The sequence below is a fragment of the Protopterus annectens genome, chromosome 3.part0 (assembly GCF_019279795.1).
Source record: "Protopterus annectens isolate FY-2018-M chromosome 3.part0, PAN1.0, whole genome shotgun sequence".
NCBI lineage: Eukaryota > Metazoa > Chordata > Ceratodontiformes > Protopteridae > Protopterus > Protopterus annectens.
Genome location: NC_056731.1, coordinates 470,011,603 through 470,034,071, shown reverse-complemented (window position 1 = coordinate 470,034,071; position 22,469 = coordinate 470,011,603). Strand labels below are relative to the sequence as shown.

The following is a 22,469-nucleotide window of genomic DNA, read 5'->3' as shown; positions in this document are numbered from 1 at the left end:
CTAGTCTTTTAAAACCAACATATGATATGTAACACATGGCTAACAGTCTGCATTTTACAAGTATGATTTTCTCAAACCTGGTAAAATTGCTGAAAAAAAATTTGAGTAGCAGCCTGTAAGTATTCCCATAAGACAGTCGCAAGCACAGAGATTGTGATGCTTTTTTGTATGTTAAAGCCTTGAATCAATTATGTCTTCTATGAAATGTGACAGATAAGTGCAGTCATTTTAGTATCACTCATTTTGTACTGCACGTAAAGTGTAGACACTATAAGAAAGTTGTGGAATTTATACTTAAGAATTTGAGAGCTTAGAGTAAGCATACTGTGATTTAGCTAGAAGCACTTAACCTTTTTTCATTTTCTTAAAAAAGAAAAGTATAATATTTCTTGCTAGGTCATTTGGTTTTCTGTTTTACAGGATGGAAACTTGATTGGATTACCCCTACTCTTGGACAATTATATTCCTGCTCTTGAGGGATTACCAATGTTTATTTTACGTTTGGCCACAGAGGTATGGTGACTACATGTGTAAGTTGATCAGTATTGGAAAAGATAAATAAAACATTTTTGATTACATATGCTGTGTTGTTTCCAACATGTAATTTACTGTATTCTTTCTTAAAAACATGGGCAGATTACTGTATGTGTAGTCACATGTTATAACTTAAAGACTGCCTGCATGTAGCACCCTACTAATTGTTTTGCAGGCATAAAAATGTAACATCTATACTGTACAGAATATTAGGCCATCTTGTAATAGATTTTAAAACATGCAGGGCAGAATATTTGATAATATTGTTTTACTGCCTTTTAGGTTTAACAACCTCCTCTTAGCACTTCCTTTATATACTAAAATTCAATGTAAAACCTGTCACCATTTATTCTAGGTGGACACATTTTACTCTGATAACTCGGCTGTTGCCTGGCACATCACCAGGTCATATCATTTTCTTGAGTATAAACAAGTGCCACTTTTAAGCAGATTACATCTGTTCCTCGACTGAGTATTACCAAATGTAAATGAAAACTACAAGATTTCATAGACTCGTACACCAAAAAAGAATCAAACAAACTGCTCCACTCCAACGGTTTATTCTGCCATAAAAATCTGGTACCTTGGCCATTCGCCTTCACAGGATTGAAATCGCAGTTGAGAAGCCTTTCATTTTATGAATGTGCAGAACCCAATTACAGTTGCAGTTAAACAGTTAATCAATACATTAGTGAAAACACAAAAATACAACATTAAAGCTAAAACATTCTTTAGTGAAAGTATTCAAAAAAAACGTTTATTTCAAGATTTAAATCTTTTGGAGTCATTGTTTTATAATTTAATATTAAGTTAGTTTTTAAATCTAATAATTTATTTAAATAGTCACCACTCCTTGGACGGCCTTGCTAATACAGAAAAGAAAAAAAAACAGAATCTACTGCCCTGTGTATCTTCATAAAGTGCTCAGCTATAGGACTTATTGTGTTCCAATTTCTGATGTCCTCCAAATGTTCCAATACACGAACCTTGACCTTGCGTTTGGTTTGACCTACATATCATATAGGATTTAAACAATTACACCCTATATTATATATATATATATATATATATATATATATATATATATATATACATACATATATATATATATATATATATATATATATATATATACATATATATATACACACACATATACAACACACCCTAAGTTACAGTTAAAGAAACCATTAGCAATATATTTTCTTCCATTAATAGTTGTGCCAGTAAAGATTCTTCACCTTAGGGCGCACATACAGTACAATGGCCACATTCCAGAAGGTACACTAAAATGTGTTTAAAGTCATACACATAATTTAAAATTTCTTTCAAATTATTACTCCTTTTATAAGAAAAAGTAATGTGGCGGGGGAAAAAAACTACCAAAGTTTTCATCATTACTAACAATATGCCACAAGCCCCTAATAAGTTTCTCCAACCTTTGTGAAAAAGGATAAAATCTGGTTACAAAAATATTTTTTCTCCATCATTGTTGGCCTGTCGTATATGGCTACTTCCATATTTCCAGCTGTTAAATGTCCTCATTTTTATGCCTCCTAAAACACACTTATTTGTTTTGCCAACTTGTTCTTCAGTGTAACCTCTAGCTTTTAACCTGCTTTTACTTCATTTAGCTCATTCACTCTCACTTCTGCATCAGAGGTATTATCAAAAATCCTGTTGAACTCCCTATAGGGTATGGAATCTAATAAATGCTTGGGGTGCATACTAGAGGCATGCAAAATGTCTGTTTTCTTAAAGGTTTAAATTTCACTGTTGTTCCTTCCCCATAGAGTGATATCAAGAAAATTAATACTTCTTTTGCCCAACTCATATGAAAACTTCAGAACATGGATGGTGGTGTTAAGATGGGTATTGTTGTTAAGGGCCTCAAAAAATTCCAGAACTAGATTTTCATTACCTTTACACGCCAAAATCAAATTATCTATGTATCTCTTAAAGAGTAGAGCACTTTCCATGTAAAACTTCATCTGATACACAAATTATTTTTCAAGCTCACCCATATAAATTACTGCATACGTAGGGGCAGAAGGTGCTCCCATTGCAGTCCCTTTCAACTGGAATAAACAGTTAATGTGGAGCAGTTTATTTGGTCCTTTTTTGGCATGAGTTTATTACCAAACGTTGTCTAGACTTCCTGTAATCTGGGTGTTGTCCTCTCTCGTTTGCCTATTAAACACATAGTCATCTTGTGATAGCATTCATTAAGTCCCAATACTTCTGTTGTAAACATGTTTGGACTGTTTTTTTCAGGGAGAGTGTCAGGCTTTCATTTCCAGCAAGTACTCTGCTGCAACTTTTGCCTGGTTCTAGTTTTCCATTCATTAGTAGTTATGCAACAAATCTCCACATTCCAGAGGTGATACTGTGTAGTTAAGAGGAACCAAATAGGGCCCCTTCCTGAATCAGTAGCTTAAGAATTGCTTTCAGATGTGTATGAATTTTTATTAAGCTGTTTGTAAGAAAAGCAGAGGCTGAGGCTATTTATTTGAACAATTGGTAGTTACATAGCCACATTTTTAATGCTTAACAGTTAAATTGTGGACTATTACCACTCATTAGTTTAACTGGAATTTGATGTCTAGCAAAGGTTAAGTGTAATGCTTTCAGTTGCTTGCTTTGCTGCATCATCCTGATAAGATCACAATTGGCAGGTTTTAATGACTAAATAGCTTTTGTATTTTAAGTGCAAAAATGTCTGTTTCTACCTTCCTTCCTTCAAATTTCTTGACTTTTTAAGTTACCATTGAAGGCTCGTTTGTTGGTAACTGTATGTCTGGCATATCGCACAGTGTGGAGCAATTGTCCTAATGTACTAGTTCATTTTCAGCCAGTGCAAGACATCTCTGGTTCAGCTCTTGCTTTTCTTAGTGCCTAAATATCCTTCACACATGAACTCAGACATCTATGACCTTGTCAATAAAGTGTTAACTTTTTACCCTTCATGAGAAGTCTTAAATACTGGCAGCTCTCCTGTGAACTGTTGCGAAGGGATTGCCAATTTGATAGTCTATGGCAGGACTACAGTGGACAGGAATGTGAGTGTTGTTTAATATGGATACAACTTTTCACAAACTAAAAATGTATCTTGAAAAGTGTTTTTCTCTGTGGAGCACAGCTAACCCACTACAACCCTAAGGCCAGTGAAGCACAGGACGAATTTATAAGTACAAATCATATAATCCAGGTCTCGTTTGAAGGGAGATAGTGTATAATACTACTATATCTTGCAGGGATAGTCTGCTCCAGAGGTGAGGGAGACACTGAGTAATTAAGCTACTTCTCTGAGGGTTTTGTTGATCAGATGAAGCAGGTGAACAGCCCTTGTTCTGGTAAATGTGCAATTGTTTGATTTCTGAAGTACAAGAGATGCTGCAGTACTGCGAACCTGATTGCTCAAAAGACAAGGCATAGGTCCTCTCTGATGAGTCTAAAAGGCACAAGAAAGACAGACAGTGCTTCTAGTCTTTTCTGGCACCTTAGGATTTTTAAGTCTGCAATCCTTTTTATTAAGAAATTCTGGAATCTTTCCAGCTGTTTGATATGTCTAATTGGTGTCATTGGTTCTGAATACAAAGGGACAATAACATCTTTAGCTCTAGATGATGTTCCCTTCGTGATCAACTGCCCCAAGTGTAAGAATATCCTGACAGCTTTTGCTACAGGGTGAGTAAAGGAGAGGGACTTGTTAACTTACATTTCCAGATCTGTTAACTAGATTTTCGTTTTGAAGTGGGGTATTGTCAAGTGCTGCATGCTGGGGGTGGGGGGGGGGGTTGAGTTTGTCAGATGCAACAGTGTTGCATTTTGAGCATTTAATTTAAGCCCATTTTCAATATACCAGGTATTTATGTGTAAGTTCCTGCTGATGGACTTCTAGTTTTTCCTTACTTCATCACTGACTGTTATACTGTCATCTACCTTATAGGGTATTTTGATCAGTTCATTCCTCTCACAGGTCTGCTGCCCTAGAATAGACCATCTGCCATTTTCCACTAGCAAAAACAAGGCTATTATCAAGCTTCACTTCCTGGTCAGAGAAACTTTGTAAATTTTTCTTGTGGAAATCATGCTCAGCATGTTAAGTGTATATGTTTATCCTCTTGAGACGAAACTCAGTTACTTTTTTGGTAAAAGGTTAACATATTTTGCATTTGTCCATTATTGTCAGTTTTTGGTAGTAATGTCATCCTGTTAACATCAAAATGTGCTTTGTTTCCTTCCTTTATATTTGTCCATTACTGTTCCCAGTATAGAAAGGTTCATCTTCTCTTCCACCAGATCCCTCCTGGCTTTGTTGTAGCAATCCTTACTGTAAGCAAAATATGAGCCAGATGTGTGTTTATTGACTTACTTTTCATTGCTCAGCTCACCTGACATTGTATGACACTTGCACAAGTGTAGCAGAGTGAGTGTTAAAGTGGTTGCCTTGCATATTCTAGAGGCAATAAAACGTTTATGAAAAATTATCATCTCAGCATGTTTAGAATTCTCCCATCCAGGTATAAAAATGTTTGTATAACTGGGGACCATTAATGCCTCCATTGCAACACTACTTGCTTGTCTAGAAAAGTGAGAGTCAAATTCAGTAAAATTCTAAGTTAGAATAACGCACAAATTCTCCATGAGCAAACATATTTATCCAAAATAAAAACTTTCATATTTAGAAGTCTACATCACACAGTATCTAAACCAACATTATTGGGAATAACAGTGTATAGCAAGTTAGTCTTTTCTCACAAAATGATCACTTTACAAAGTGCTTAAACCAGTTGTACTTTTCATGAAGTCAAAAAATCTCATATTAGCAGAGCATACCAGGAAAGGACTTTCAATAAGAAGCATATCCATGTCAATTTCCAGTGATTCCATTTTTCTACCACTGCTTGCCACAATAGGTCTGATTTAATAAATTTTTCTGTATTTTAGGCAGATCAAATATTATAGATATTTTCAAAGTCGTCATCGAAAAAAAATCTTCATCTTCTTGATTTACCGGCCCCTCCATAAACCATTCATTAATAATTTTGAACATGAACCACACAAACACAAAACAGTGTTCAACAGGGTGAAAAAAAACAAACTTCAAAAACAAAACGTGCACCCCAGAGGCACACTTAAGTAGCTCCAAAAATAAAAGTTTAATCCATACACGAATATACACAGTTAAGCACTTTCGTATCTGGAACAGGAACTTCATCAGAACAAGTAAAAACCATTTCTTAGCCTTACCTAGCCTGATAGCACAGACGTTAAGGCACAGGATTACCAACTGGTAGATTTGGGTTCAAAACCTGGCTGGCCCAACTGGACAGCAGCAGTATTAGTGGAGAAGAAAGGCCTGGCAATCTACTTCTGTAATATTTGCCACAAAAACACTGTGGGATCTACCCCTAGAGTCCCCATAAGTCAATTTTGACTCAAGGGGAATTACTTGCTTTACATTACACCCCCCCCCTAAGCTTGGACCCTGTAGTGCATGACTTGGGAACACAAGTTGATAGTCTAAACTTTGATCACCATGTGTCCACAGTGGTAAGGAAAGACTTTTACGTTGCACACTCATAAGAAAGGGCATCGTATCCAAGACCAAGGATATTAAAACTGCTCTGTACTCCACCCTCATCAGACCACTAATAGAGTACAACGCACCCTTCTGAATGTACCTCACCAGACACCTGCAGCTGCTGGAGAGACCACAGAGGTTCCTGACCATGAGAATTCAGGGACTCCAAAACATGACCTACATAGAAAGAATGAAACTCCTGTCACTGTATTATGTCCCACAGTCTGGTGAGAGGCATCTTATGTCTGGCATACAGAGCAGTATCTGACCCTGCCCTAATGGAAATGCTGCACATTCACAAATCAAATGGGAGAAGAGTCATTCATTCCAGAGATATCAGCCTAGCCTGTGACTTAAACAAAACATGCTGGAGAGACAGGCTTGTCTCCAGAGACCGCTGCTACTCTGGAATAAACTCACAATTCACGTGAAGCAGAGCTTCTCAATGATCCTATTTAAGCACAAACTGGACAACTGGGTGGGAGACAGTAAAATTCACCCTTGGGGTGACACCTATGTCCGTCACGGACAGGGGCAGCTGGTGCTGATCATAGAGTCACTGCAAACAATCAAACCATGTAACATTGGTCAGTTAGGGAACCATCTAACAAAGATCAGTTAATGAACACAGGTTTTACATGGCTAGGCTTGTAAAGCCCTTAGGGCCATTAGCCTAGTAACCACTTATGAATCTTAGTCACATCCTGTTTAAGTAACACACCCAAGAGGACATGATACAAATCAACCAATGAAAGTTAATGATCAATTTATCCTACTAAGTGCACAAATTAATTTAAAACAATTGAAGAAATCTCCATACCAAACTAGATAAAGTAGTATACAGCAGATTTTAAACCTATCCACATTAGAAAGTAAGTGCACGCAATGTTAAAATACAAGCTAGCAAAACCATTTTATTATGTCCAGGGAATATGTATACATTCAAAGCAATCTGCAAGTACATTTTCCCCTTTTCCTAACATTTTGCTTCCCCACTTGTTTCTGTCAACCCTCTCCTCAATAAAGAATAAAATAACAATGTGAGGGAAACGGCAATATATGCTGATACACAGTATTAGTATCCTTATACTTAGTGATATCAAGTAGGTGTATTGTAAATATGTTCTTTTTTTTCTCAGTTTTGCCAGCATAAAAAGTGGGGCATTGTATACAACCACTCCTTTGGTACTACATATAAATCACCTTTCCACATTTAATCAAAAAGTCCCATGAGTCCCTACAGAAGTATGTGAGTGAGTTGACACCATCTTTCAGTTTGGAATCCAAATATTTGGTAGTGAGATATGTTTTGGACCAAAGAGCATCCATAATTCATTATAGCGGGGAGTTTATTAAAACTTTGTGTAATTTAGGGATGCCAGAAATGGTACGTATAAGAGTCTTTCATAATCTGTATCCGTTAAATCTACTCTTTAATCTGTCCCTGCAACATCATGTCAAGAAGTGACTTGTCTATCTTACTGTTATAGAATATTATTAAGTCTCATATTTATTCTTCACAAAATGCATATTAACTTGTAGTTTCTTTACAAATGAGTCAAAATGTTTGTTTGTTAAAAACAAAATGAAAAGTAGATGTATGATTATGCAAGATATAGTTTCACATAGATACTTGCTTTATATTTCAAGTTTCTTACAATTGTTTCCTGTCTGTACTGACAGATAGTTGAAGGCAAAGAAAGTGATCGAGGAGGAAAGGGATATTATGTTTAAAAGTGTCAGGTATCCATGGAAACAATATTAATCAACAGTACACTCTGACCTTCTCAGGCTGGGAGATGAGTCTTTGCAAAGATGTCTGAGGTAGTGTGTACTGGTATCAAATGTTAAAAAGTTGCAAGCCCATAAATGTTAAGCACAAGCCGTCTATGTTTTAAAAGGCATATTGTCAAGTGTTCACATGAAAGGGTCACAAGGATATTTAAAAATGTTATCATTTGTTAAAAGCTATTGTACATCAAAGTTCTGCATACATGAAATTGATGAGAAAAAGTATATAAATAAAGTATTCTTCTTTATTCTTTGAGACTGATCTGAAAATTTTAGTAGGCAGTCTCCCAGTGTTTATGGAATAAACAAGTACTTTACACATCTTTAAGCGTTATTCTTGACTCAAAACTAAAGGTAAAACTCTTTGATCTGATGTTGTCCTTTTCATTCTTCCTCATGAATGGGTTAATCCTTGTATCTGACTTGGCCGCATTTACAAGACTTGGATCCAAATCTCAAACTCTTCCCTGTACCCATATGCTCCATTCCATCCCTAACTCCTCAGTTCTCATTTGCCATCATTGTGAACAGTCAGATCTTCCAAGCTCGAGCATGAGAGAAAGCATTTATCTCCTTATCTGGTTAAAAGCTAATTGTTTGGCAGATATATGTTACAGCAGGTGTTTATCCTTCTCCTCCTCTCTCTTTTATCTGTTTAGCTTACTGGCGTTAGTTTTTTTCTGAGATAGTATTCTCTCTCTTGTTTCCTTGTACCCTGTTGGCACTCTCCTTTTTCTACTGCTATATAATTATAGTTTAAAAAAAAAGTTTTTTGGTGTGGTGTGTGTTAAACTCTGCCGTTAAACTGTTTGTCTAGTTTCATTTTAGTTTAAGAAAGATAGTGTGTTTTAGAGTGGTGTTCTAACTTGTTGAACAATTCTATCTTGAAAGCAGTAAAATTTGTTGCATTTTATCTAAAAAAGAGAAGCCTACCGGTTTCAAGAAATGTACTTCTTGTGGGCATAAGATACTCAATTCTGATGCTCACAAGAAGTGCGTCTATTGCCTGGGGCCTGATCACCTGAAATCCTCTTGTGAAACATGTGCCACTTTTAATCTCAGGGCCCTTTGCAGTCAGCTCCTACGAGCTTCATCTTCTACTTCTGGGGCTCAAACCCCATGAAAATCCTCTCAGGGCTGCTCAGAGTCTAAAAAGAGAGCCCTACAGAAGTCTCAGAGGATCTCGTCAGAACCTCCTGAGAAACACAGAAAAACTTCAGATCTGATATCTTCAGATCCAAAGACCATGGTGCCAATGTCTGATGCACAGGCATTGTTGTCCAGTCCCCTATTCATCCTACTTGGATCCTGTGCTATTGGATCCAACAGCTAGGATCCGATCACTGGTGCTTCTCCAGCTCTACCATCCCAGCTCTTTCAGAATGCAAAGAAGCATTCTAGACTTGCTTCCTCCAGATCTTCTAGGAGCTTGACAGAGGCAGATATGGATACGATGATGTGGAACTTTCTTAGGGCTCAGATCCAGCTGGGGGTCAGTGCCCAACCGGATCTGTGAGTACACCTGCCCAACAGACACAATCTCCTTCTCCGATCTGACCTGTGGGTTCGGAGTCTCAGGATCCGAGATCCCTGAGAGGCTCTGCATCAGATCTGAGGAAGCTCCCATTCTTGACTGCAACAGTATCCCTGGCCAGCCCTGCTCAGATTGCTTTGGAACAGGGTAGATCTCAGATCTGAGAGGTCAGTGCCGGGTTTGAAGGGTTTGGTTCAACTCCTACTTTGTCAGATCCTTCCCTTCCCCGTGGTGCCTTGGCCCTGGACAGCTCGATTTCAATTCTGTCTGGAGGGCTTGGATCCTGGGTTGGCCTCAGCCTTCCTTCTTCAGCCGCTTTGGCTCCAGGGAACGGGGAGAGGTTTCCCTGGGTCCAAGCATAGAGAACTTTCCTCTCTAGTCTCAGATCCTATCCCTCAACCCTCTTCAGGTCCGAGCTCTGAGCCCATCATCTCTGTTCCTCAGGTTCAGCCAGCCCAGGGAAGCCTCCACACATGTTCCCTACGGGGATACCTCCTTTCTTCCAACATTTCTCCCAGACATCCCATGGAAGAGGTTCCCCAGAAAAAGACGTATAAGAGGAGGCACATAGACTGCCCCTTGGAGTCTCTCACTGAAGACACCGAATTTGATGAGGGAGAAGGATCCATTCAGTTGCCACCTGATGATGTCTCCTTTAGGGACATCCTGGAGATACTTAAACAGAACTGAGGAATCGATGTTGCTGGAGGTTTTTGGGGCTGTCCTATCTACGTTATCCTGGGTGACCCCCCCCCAACAAATGAACTTCTTAACCTGGTTTCCCACCAGGCTTGGAAGGAACTGGACACTGTCGATCCATCCCAAAGCGTCTGGATAAGTTTTAGCCACTAAGAAGGAGGTAGCAGAGCAAAGCTCCACTGTCCATCCACAAACAAGGAGTCCAGAGTGATGGACAGATTTGGAAAGTGCATAACACCTCTGCCACCTTTGCACTGAGGTCATTAAATTACATGGCACATTTTACTCGTCTACAGAGAGATTTAATCAAGGAGCTCTCAAACTCTCTCTCTCTGAGTCCATGTCTCCGGTGGATCTCAAGAAGGTCTCTCCTCAGCTGTCTACTCTGCCGTCTATTGACAATTCTTCGATGTGACTCATCTCCCATAAAGTGGGGGGGGGGGCGCGCTTCACGAGCATCTGGTTCAGGTATAGCCATTAGGAGACATGGATGAGGCTATGTGACTTCGCAAAACCATTCAAGGCGTCTTTTGTTAATGCCTCCTTTGAAGGCTCCTCCTTGTTTAGGCCATAAGTGAAGGATACCCTTACCTGCAGTGAGCAGGAAGGAAAGATCATGTCTCCCATCAGAATCAAATTTTCTACCCCTCAACTTAACCTTTTCTAGGAATCAGCGAGGTGGTAAGAAAATGTGGTTCTGGAAATCTCAGGGACCTTTCCAAGACTCTCATGGTGATACTTCCTCCAGAGGCGGAGGAGGAGGTTTCAATGTCAAATGCCTCTCCAGAGGCAGAGGGGCTATGCAGAACCAGGGCTTCAGAGACTCCTTCACTGATCAGCCCTGTCAGCAGTCTTGAATTGCTGCCTGACTATCCACCTCAGGAGGCAGTCGGGGGTCATTGTTCCCTGCACCTAGACGCTTCGACAAATCTCTCAAAAAATGCCTGGGTGCTAAGTATAATATCCAGAGATAACGACATACCATATTCCCTTCCAGTTCCTGTCCCAAGGAGGAATATACCCAATGTTCCACCCAGTCAGAGGGAATATGCAGCTCAAGAAATTGAAAAGCTGCTACAGAAGAGAGCCATCTAGGAGGTCCCTCCCAAACAGATAGGCTCTGATGTTGTCAATTTTCTTGTCCTCAACTGGGGTGTATATCATGAAATCGACATTTGAAAATGTCAACTCACATTTGTTTGACACAAAAAATGTCAAACTCAAACGGCCAAATCACCGATTTCTTTCCGACGGAAAGAAATTGGTTGGCCAAAAACCAACGCCACACAAAAACAAACATAGGTGGGGGGCTTGCCCCCCCACACACCCCTCCTAACTAAATATTCTAACTCTGAAACTGCACTGCAGTCGGGGAAAGGGCAGGTGTAACACATCGGCCAACCGATTTCTTTCCTTCGGAAAGAAATCGGTGATTTGGCCGTTTGGGAAAGGTGGAGTTCGACATTTCCGTGTTGAACAAACGTGAGTCGACATTTTCAGATGTTGATTTTGTGATATAGACCCCCTCAACTGATGGGTTCAGATCCGACTCTGCCATTGCAAAATCATGTGGCAACTTAGAACTCTCGAGCTTCTCCCTTACCCAGAATGCAGCAACCCTAATCACCTCAGATCTCGTTGCGAAAGACGTGATTGTTAGTTTCTCGAGCTTTAAATTTAGATGTGTGTTTTTCCTTCATATTAAAGTTGTAGTTCTTTTATGTTTTCTGACTCTTTTCTTGTATTAGCATACACTGTGAAATACTGTAGTTAGTTTTTTTTTTGTCTCCCTTTCCCTCTTCTATACTCGTAGTTCGTAACTGCATTTGTATGTAGCTTTTCTCTTTCTTTTCCCCTTTATGTTTAAAAAAAAAAACTATATAGCTTTTCTGATATACCATGTTTGACTACTTAAAGTTTTAAAAAGTTTATTCTTAAGTTTACAGTTTTGTTTTTTGGAGTGTGTTACTGTGATTGTTACCATTGTTATAGTCATTAGAGTTGCTTATTAAGAGGTTGGAAAAAGATAAAAGATCAACAGGCTTTAAAAAGTGTGGCAAATGTCAGAAAATACCTTTTTCTGGAGCTCATATGCTTTGCATATACTGTCTTGGATCTCTTCATCTCCAAGAGAATTGTTCATTTTGTCATGCGTTCAACCCAAGAGCTCTGGTTGAACACAAGAGTAAATTAATACTGAAGGATTTGCTTCCATCCTCCTTTAGTGGGGCTTTATCTGTAGCTTCTAAAGAAAAATCCAGGAAAATATTTCCCACTTCTCCAAGCACTTCAACTGCTTCTTTTAAGTCTTCGAGAAGTCCTTGAAAAAGGTCTCTGTCGGATCCATCTTTTCCCTCAGATCTGAGAAAGAAGCAGCCAAAAGCTATGGATCCATCTTCATCATCTGATCCGGGACATATGAAGAAACAATCCTTGGGTCTGACTGTTTCTTCAGATCAGAGAAGCTTAAAAATTAAAGATACATCGAATCAGACTTCCTCAGATCCGATACAAAGACTGGATGATGTGGTAGTTTTACACAGAACAAAATACTCCTCCTCAGTGGACCCAGTTCTCTCCAGAGTTCCCTCCCCTTTCTTCGACAGGCCAGGATCTCCTTCAGGAATGTCCACTCACTCTTCCAGAAGCCTTACAGAAGACAATGTGGAGAGGTTAGTGTGAAAAATGTTTTCGGTGCAGAGCCAGTCAGTGATGCTTCCTGCTCCTACCTCTTTTGGTCAGGAGATCCGTTCTTCCAGTACTCCACCATTGCCAGTTCCTCCTTTCACTCTCTTCAAGGTCTCGGAGCCCTTAGATCAGAGTCGTCCAGTCCCATCAGCTTCAGATCCAAGAATCCCTTTGTCCTTGGATCTGAAGCTTGCTCTAAACTCTTTGATTCGGTCAGATCTAGAAAGCTCTCGGAGCTGATTCTGCCTTCTCGGGTGTGGGGTGCTTCACTCGGCTCCAAGGGTTTCGGAACCATTTCTACACCTCAGAGCCTCCGCAATGGTCAGTTCAGTTCTGACTTCAGCCTTGGGGAGGACTGTCCTCAGGGCAGGGAGAGACCGAGGATCAGAGACTTGCTGTCTTGGATCCAGGGTCCTATCCCTTGCGGGGGACGTCCGCCTTTGCAGTCATGGAGAGAGTTCTATCTGCACCCCTGACTCAATCAGTGCCTACTCCCTCGGATCCTGTGTCCACATCTGAAGTCTTAACTAATCCTCTCCACAGGGACAGATGGTACCAAAACCCCAGGCTTCCCATCAGGCTATCCCCACTTCTTCTGACACCTCCCCAGAGTACCCTACTGAGGAGATCCCTAAGAAGAGAACATATAAGAGGAAGCATTTAGATTCTCCTGAATCTGTCACCAAAGATACAGATTTTGATGAGGGTGAAGGGTCCCAGTGGTCACCTTCTGATGATGTCTCATTCAGAGACGTCATAGAACTCCTAAAACAGAGAGGTGGCTGGAAGCCCAGCAACCCTTCGTTGGAGGATCTCTTCTCCTGGAAGCATTCAGTACCAGCCCAGCTATCTTCTGGGTGACCCTGCCCACCGACAAGCTCATTAACTTGATCTTGCTGTGGGCATGGCAGGATCCATATACCATTGAGCCAGTTCCCAGGAAGCCCAATAAAATCATGACAGCTCTAGAGGATAAGCAGTTTTGGTCCAAGGGTGTGCCTGTTGATGATATGGTCATGACGATGGCCACTAAGAAGGAACTTTTGGAAGAAAGTTCCTCTGTTAATCCCTCCAACAAGGAGTCCCGGGTGATGGACAGATTTGCGAAGCATGTCTATCCTTCAGTGACCTTCGACTTAAGGTCACTGAACTATTTGGCACACTTCACAAGACTAGAGAGGGACCTGATTAAGAAGCTATCATATACCCTCTCAAGATCCGTTTCTGAAGAGGTGACAGCATCTCTCACCTCTCAGTTAGCTACCCTGCAGTCAATATCCAACTCCTTCATGAGATTCATTTGTAATGTAACAGAATGCCATTAGGAGACACACCTAGATGCACTTATGTGATTTTGCGGAGCACTTTAAGTCTTTATCAGTGTTCCTTTTGCTGACACGTCTCTTTTTGGCCCCAAGGTTAAAGACACATTGTCCAGGTATGAGAAGGATGGAAAGACTTTCTGCCTTGGGCGTATGTTTTTCCACCCCTCAAAGATCTTTTGCAAGGAATCATCAAGGTGGCGATAAAATGTTTCAAAAAATCCCAAGGATCTTTCCACAACGCACGTGGAGGAAGTTCCCCCAGGGACGGGGGGGGTCAAATGGTAAACGCAATGCCACCCTCACGGCAGACGTGGTCTGCAGAACCAAGGGTTTAGAGATTCTAAACCCTTTTGGCACTCCTAAAAAGAGGCTCGATCGCCCCCCCCCCCTCTGGAGGCATCCGGGGTCGTTGATCACTGCACCAGAGAGCCTGACTAGAAAGAACAACAGATACTTGGGTGCAGAGATCATTTCCAGAGGTCATATAATACCATTTTTTCTTTCTCCTCCCACTTCAAGAAAATTTCCCAGTGTATCACCCAGTCAGAGGGAACAAGCAGCAGTTCAACTTCAAAAGCTACTAGAAAAAAAAGAGTTATCCAAAAGGTCCCCCCAGACCAGATAGAATCCAGAACTTACTGAAGGTTCTTGTTGGTGCTAAAGAAAACAGGAGACTGGAGACCAATTCTGGGTCTCAGCATCTTAAACAAATCCGTTCGAAAGACCAAGTTCCAGATGGTCACAGTTCAGTCCATTCTTCCTTTTTGGAAAAGGACAATTTGATATGCTTAATAAATATTTGGGATGCATACTATCATAAAGCTGAACAGATGATCTAGGAGAGTTTTACACTTCCTGCTGGAAGCCAGTCACTACCAGTTCAGAGTTTGGCACTCTGGTCTCACCACAGCCTCCAGGGTGTATGGTATGCATGTCAGTAGTAACAGCGCACTTCATACTGCAGGGATTCCTGGCATTTCCATATTTAGATGACTGGCTCTTCTCCTCCCCAACCAGGCGTTGGCTCATTTTGGCAAGAGAAAAAGTGATTCAGACGTGCCCTACTAGGAATTACTTTAAACTACAAAAAGTCTCTCTAGAATCAAGTCAAAGTCTAGAGTTCATAGGTGCACTGCTCATCTCAAAATCAGCCATGGCCTTACTTCCCCTCTCCAGAGTTCAGACAATAAGATCACAAGTGATAAAGTGTGCAGTACCAGAATCTCAACCCGCTTGGTCCTTCAGACTTTGGGGTCAATGGTGGCAGCAATAACATTACTACCTTTAACCAGATTTCTTATGAGAGTTCTTCAACGGATGTTGGCCTCCCAGTGGTCAGTACTTCATCTTCGTTTATCTGCTCATGTATGAGTTAACAATATATGCAAAAGCGATCTAATGTGGTGGATTCAGTCAGCAGAGGTTTTACAACGCCATTTATTCGTTCACCCAGACCCCAAGGCCATTGTGACCATGGATACTTCCCAGCTAGGATGGGGGAGCATTATCTGGGAAAGACAGCACAAAGGCGCATGATCCACTGAGGATGCCAACTTGCATATCAGTGTTCTAGAGTTAAGAGCAGTGCTTCTAGCAATGCAGGCCTTTCAGAATGCTCTGCCTTCAGGAATCATTGTGATTCAGACAACATGTCAGTGGTTTGGTACATCAGCAAACAAGGAGGAACCAGATCTTACCTCCTGTATTGAGAAACACTCAGGGTTTGGCAATGGATGATCTCTTCCACCCACTTTCTTATAGCAAAGCATATTCTGGGGGAGTCCAGTGTGTTAGCAGACAAACTGAGCAGGTATATCCTACCACCTCACAAGTGGTCCCTCAACAAGAATGTGGTGGAATTAATTTTCCGACATTGGGGCCAGCCTTGCTGCAGTCTTTTTGCATCTCCCCTGTACAACAAGTACAGCAGCTACTTTGCCCTAATCCCCCCACAGGGGGGAATCACTGAAGGATGCTCTTCTCCCAGATTGGCCCGCAATCTAATTTTTGCTTATCCCCCTGTCAGGAAAATATGTATTAATGTGTGTATGCTTAATGCTAATTGGGAACCAAATAAGTTAACACGTTTTTCATTCTATTTTATATGCACTGATCTGGAGTAGGGACTTAATTTGTCAGCAACCTGTGGGTCTTGGATCCGATATCGGATCCGAGCCGGCAACTTGTAGCATAGCTATGGATCCGAGCTCCTAGCTCCTCCCCTCACGCATAATCCCCTGCCAACCTCCTATGACCTCAGATCTAGTTTGCCGCGCTTGAGTGTGTAGCTAGATTTTAGAGCTCCTAGCGCTTTCTTAACAGATAAGTGAATTTCTTCATTTTTTTTATCAAACTTTGTAATTGTAATTTGTGTGAGTGGTTAGATTTCCTATCTAGTTTAATTTTTTTGGTTTTCACCCTCCCCTCATTGGTCATTAGAGTGTGTCTGTGTGTGTTTGTGTTTGGGGCCTGGTGTGCTTGTGTAGTGTACTTTAGTTTTGGGTATGGCAGAGGCCCCAAAACCTATTTTTTCTAAATGCACCGAGTGTGGCCATAAGCTATCTCCAGCTGATGGCCACACTTGGTGTGTTCGGTGCCTTGGGGTTGAACACCTCTCTTCAGGATGTACCATTTGTGCAGCGTTCAACCCCAGGGCACTGAAAGAGCAGAGGTCGAAGCTTGTTCTGGCGGGTCTTTTGCCTCCGGATTTGGCTTCGGCCTCCGCTCCTCCCGTGGCACCTCCTCAGCCTGTGGTGGTAGCCACTCCTGCCCCCCTTCTCCCTGCCGGGATTCAAACTCCCCCTAAAGCGCCGGAGGACAGGGAGGCCAGGAGGGAGAAATGGAGGGAGAAGCACCACAAGCGGTGGGCCGAGGCCTCCGCTTCGGCCCCCCCGGCTAAACGGGCTTCTCCCTCCACGACTTCCAGGTCTCCTCCTCCTCAGCTCTGAACTCCTTGCTTCTCCCCGGGACCCGAGGAGGAGGAGGAGACCCGATCTCCATCGAGGTCATAGAGGCGGCACTCCAGGCCTGCCTCGGTGGCCTATTCAAGATCTACATGCAGCCTGTCAGATGCAGACTTGGACCGGATGATGCGAAGGTTCATCCAGGCCCAGCCGCAGATGGGAGTGCTCTTGCCTCCCCCCCATCGGGGGGGAGCTCGACCCCTTTCTTTGCTGCGATTGCTCCTTCTCCGACCCGCTTCCCGGGTTCAGAGTGTTCGGAGCCGGGCAGCGTCAGAGCCGGGGGTGGGTCGGTGCCAACAGTACTGGGTACTTCGGATCCGACCCTGCCCTCGAGTTTGTCGGTTCCATCGTCGGATCCGACCTCTCGGAGCTGTGGGCTGAGCTTCGGATCCGAGGGTTTCAGTGTGCCTTCGGCTCCATTCAGGTCGGAGCACACTGGTCCCTTCATCGGATCCGAGTGGGAGTCGACTTTCGGAGCCCAGGGAGAGCGGCTCCCCCTCAGCCTTCGATGCAGTGGTGAGGGCTCTGTCGAGAGCATCCAGACTCCCGGCCCTTGCCTCGGCTCCACCCTGCACTCCCTCTCTGCAGGGTCAGGCTTCCATCACCCGGCCACAGGGACAGCCTGCTTCAATGTCCCAGGTTGTTCCATTGGAACAAGATATTGCTGGCAAGACTTCCTCGGACAGCCCCCCCGAGGAAGTGCCTCGCAAGCACAGGTGTAAGAGGAGGCACGTGGACTCCCCCGAGTCCTTAACAGAGGACACAGACTTGGATGAAGGGGAAGGCTCCCCAAGGTCACCCCCAGAGGATGTCTTTTTTGGAGACATCATGGAAATGCTTAGGATCAGAGGTGGGTGTTCTGCCCCCAAGGCTTCCTCTGACGAGTCCGTGTTCCTGGAGGCATTCGAAGCAGGCCCGTCTACCTCTTGGGTGTCCCCTCCGGCTGATCCCCAGGTGGACCTTATTACCACCAGGGAGTGGAAGGAGCCGGACACTGTGGAGCCAGTCCCTAAATGCCCGGACAGGATACTGAGCCCCCCCCCCCCGCAGACCGGTCCCATTGGAGCAAGGGTCCCCCCGTAGATGCCATGTTGACGGCGGCAGCCACGAAGAGGGAACTAGCTCAGGAGAGCCCCTCGGTCCATCCACCGAGCAAGGAGTCCCGCTCAATGGATCGCCTTGGGAAGCGGGTTTTTAGTTCAGTGACCTTCTCGGTAAGGTCTCTGAACTATATGGCACATGTCATCAGGATGCAGCGGAATCTTATCAAAGAATACGCTGCTTCCCCCCTGAGTCCATGTCGGTGGAGGACAAGCAGTTGTACTCCACTCGAATGGCCATTCTAAGGTCTTTCTCCAATACCTCTATGCGGCTTTTGTCCCACACTACTGAGGGAGCCGCTAGAGCTAGCGAAGCGGGCCTAGTCATGAGACGTCAGGCCTGGCTCCGGCATTGTGACTTCGCGGAGCCCTTTAAGGCGTCCTTTGCGAATGCCCCTTTTGATGGTTCTGCCTTGTTTGGCAAGACCATTCGCGAAACACTGGTCCAGAGCGAGAAGGACGGGAAGACGTTGTCTGCCGTCGGAGTCCGCTTCTCTGCTCTCCAGAGGTCCTTCTCGAAGAACCCAAAGGGACAGAAGAAGATGTGATTCCGGAAATCGCAATATTCCCAACCTGCTCCGGACAACCAGTCCTTCCGTGGCAGAGGAGGACAGGGAGGACGCCGTCCTAGGGGCAGAGGGGCCCCGGGTCCAGAGAATCCTTCTCTGACCGGCCCACACAGCAGCCCTGAAGGGTTGCCCGACTGCTCTGCTCTGGAGGCAGTCGGGGGGCATTTCTCGAGGCATCTGGCGGCATGGGAGTCCATCACATCAGACCGCTGGATGCTTCGTATCATATCCAGAGGCTACAAAATGCCAATGTATCATATCCCCAAACTCAGGAGCCTCCCCGATGTTCCACCCGATCAGAGGGAGGCTGCAGCCACAGAAATCCAGCAGCTGTTAGAAAAAACAGCCATCCAACCCATCCCCCAAGACCAGCTCGGATTAGGGTTCTACTTCAGGTTCTTTCTGGTGCCAAAAAAGACGGGGGACTTGAGACCAATTCTAGATCTTTCCCTCTTGAACCTATTGGTAACCAAGGAAAAATTCCGAATGGTCACTCTTCAATCCATTCTCCCCCTCTTACGGGAGAGTGATTGGATGTGCTCTATAGACCTCAAGGATGCGTACTACCACATTCTAATGGACAGACGATCCAGGAGGTTTCTCCGCTTCCAGCTGGGAGCCAGTCATTATCAGTTCAGGGTCCTTCCCTTTGGCCTCACCACAGCCCCCAGGGTGTTCAAAGTTTTAGCAGTGATAGCGGCCCACCTGAGACTCCAGGGAATGCAGGTCTTTCCGTACCTGGACGACTGGCTTCTGACCGCCCCAACAAGGCATCTACTCTGCTCAGCCAGAGATTACTTTCTCCGCCTAGCCCCCCAGTTAGGCATCACAATCAATGCGGACAAATCTTCCCTTGCTCCGACACAAGTAATAGAGTTTATATCGGCCAGATTAGATACCGGGGATCTACCAGTCTTCCTGGCTTCAGAACGACTACAGAATCTGAGATTGCTGTGTGAGCCATCCTACAATTCGGAAGCTCCACCGGCGGAATTGGTCCTGAGGGCGGTGGGCTCCATGGCGGCTGCAATAACGCTTCTTCCATGTGCTCGCTTAAATATGAGGGTACTGCAGTGGACCCTTCAAGTGCAATGGTCCTTCCAATCTCTTCCTCTCTGCCACCCTATCTCTATCAGCAAGGTTTGCAGGAGGGCCCTGTTATGGTGGCTCCAATCCCCAGACCTCCATATGGGCCGGCCCTTCTGCACTCCTCCCCCCTTCGCCACAGTGACCACGGACGCCTCTCGCCTCGGGTGGGAGGGGCATTACACGGGCAGGACCGTCCAAGGCATGTGGAATGACACAGAGACCTCCTTGCATATCAACGTTCTGGAGATGAGAGCAGTGCTGTTGGCGTTGCAGGCACTTCAGAATCTCCTCCCCGTAGGAACGATTGCAATTCAGTCAGACAACATGTCTGTTGTTTGGTACATCAACAAACAGGGGGGAACCAGATCCTACCCCTTATGCCGAGAAGCCATGAGTGTGTGGGAATGGGCGATTTCCACCAACCGCTTTCTGATCGCAACGCACATTCTGGGGCGGGCCAACATTCTGGCGGACAAACTCAGCCGCATCATTCTTTCCCCTTACGAGTGGTCTCTCAACCCACTAGTAGCGAAGCAGGTATTTGCAAAATGGGGGCAACCCTGCTGCGATCTCTTTGCCTCTCCCTTAAATACGAAATGCGACAGCTTCTTCGCTCTGATTCCCCCACCAGGGGAAGCCCCGAGAGATGCTCTGGTGCATGTTTGGCCACCCGGTCTACTCTATGCCTACCCTCCTTTACCCCTGATGCTAAAGCTCTTACAGAAAGCCACGCGGTTGGGGAGCAGAATGATCCTCATTGCCCCATTCTGGCCTCGGCAAACTTGGTTCCATTACCTGTGGTCTCATCTAGTGAATCCTGCTTGGATTCTGGATCCCACTCCGGATCTAATCTCCCATCCATCGGAAATACGGACCCCAAATCTGGTCAACCTGAAGCTGACAGCTTAGTTGCTCCAGTTCCACTCTTAGTCAGGACTCCCGGCGTCTCTTCACCAGTCAAAGCCATCCTGGTGGCAGCACATAAGCCTTCCACCAGGAAAATATACCGCAGTAAATGGAGACGCTTTTCTGTCTGGGTGGAACATCATAATCTGGATCCCTTCACTGCCCCTCTACCGTCCGTACTGGATTTTCTAACCGGACTCTTTCAGCAAGGAGCTAGTTGTTCAACAGTCAAGGTACAGTTGGCAGCCATCTCCCATTACCATGTGGGACATGAGACAGGTCCTTTGATGTCAGCTAAATTGTGCAAAACATTTCTCAAGGGCACCTTTCTACTCAGGCCTCCTATCAAAGAAGCCGTACCCCCTTGGGATCTTTCTCTAGTCCTTCAAGCCTTGACCACTTCTCCCTTTGAACCAGCCGCATCGGTCGATCTTAAATATTTGTCCTGGAAAACAGCATTCCTGGTAGCCATCACTTCAGCCAAGAGAGATTCGGAACTCCAAGCCCTTTCCGTAAAGCCTCCTTACTTGGTCTTCCATCCGGACAGAGTGTACCTCAGGACCAATCCCTCCTTTCTTCCCAAGGTGGCATCGGAAATCAATATCATTCAGTCCATCAGCTTACTGGTTTTCTTCCCTAAGTATCACAATAAAGGAGAATACAAGCTGCATTCATTAGATGTACACAGGCAGCTGCGTTTCTATATTCATAGGACAGCTGGTCACAGACAATCTGATCAGCTGTTTGTCTCCTTTGCTAAATTCAGTTTAGGTAAAGCCGTTTCAAAGGTCACCTTGTCACGTTGGATTTCTCAATGTATTCTTCTGGCTTACCAAGCTTCCGGGAGGCCCGCACCTGAGGGAGTCCGTGCACATTCCACTCGCTCCATCTCTACTTCTGCTGCCTTTAAATCTAGAGTGCCATTGGACGATATTTGTTCGGCAACTACTTGGGCCTCATCTCATACTTTTATCAACCACTACAAACTGGACGTAATTTCTAGAGGGAGAGCATCCTTTGGCTCCGCAGTGCTCCGGAACATCCTTCCATGATGGCCGCCCAAGATTCAGGTAGCTGGGGACTCTGTCCCACAGGTTGCTGACAAATGAAGTCCCTACTCCAGATTAAGAAGTTATGTACTCACCATAACGTTCCATCTGAGTAGGTGGCTTCATTTGTCTGCAACCATCCCCCCGGCCTTCAGAACTTGGTCCTGTTATATTGTTCTATCTATTATGCTTGTTGGAACACCTTTTCAGGTATCCATAGAGGGGCAAACTTGATCTGAGGTCATAGGAGGTTGGCAGGGGATTATGGGTGAGGGGAGGAGCTAGGAGCTCAGATCCATAGCTATGCTACAAGTTGCCGGCTCGGATCCGATATCGGATCCAAGACCCACAGGTTGCAGACAAATGAAGCCACCTACTCAGATGGAGCGTTATGGTGAGTACATAACTTCTTATTTTATATATAGTTGAGTTTCATATGAGACTGAAAAGATGCTTTTTGAAACTGCAGTGTGCTTTCTGAAACTTGCAAGATGCCCTCTGACTTAGTAATTGCTAGCACAGCAATATTCATGTTTATGCCTTTTGGAAATGTACTTGAGAAGCAGGTGGTTATCTGCTAGGTCAGGAGAGAATGAATGAACAATGCTATATCCTGTAAATGTAATGATCTTAAA

At 44.0% G+C, this 22,469-nt stretch overlaps 1 protein-coding gene across 1 annotated transcript in view; it reads left to right on the top strand.

Moving 5' to 3' along the window:
- The window catches only part of MLH1 (mutL homolog 1), a 2,895,606-nt gene that overhangs the window by 2,583,594 nt on the left and 289,543 nt on the right, over window positions 1-22,469 (top strand). The window contains exon 17 of the mRNA XM_044064896.1: window positions 421-513. Within this exon, the coding sequence (XP_043920831.1) occupies window positions 421-513 (93 nt within the window). The remainder of the gene's footprint in view (window positions 1-420; window positions 514-22,469) is intronic.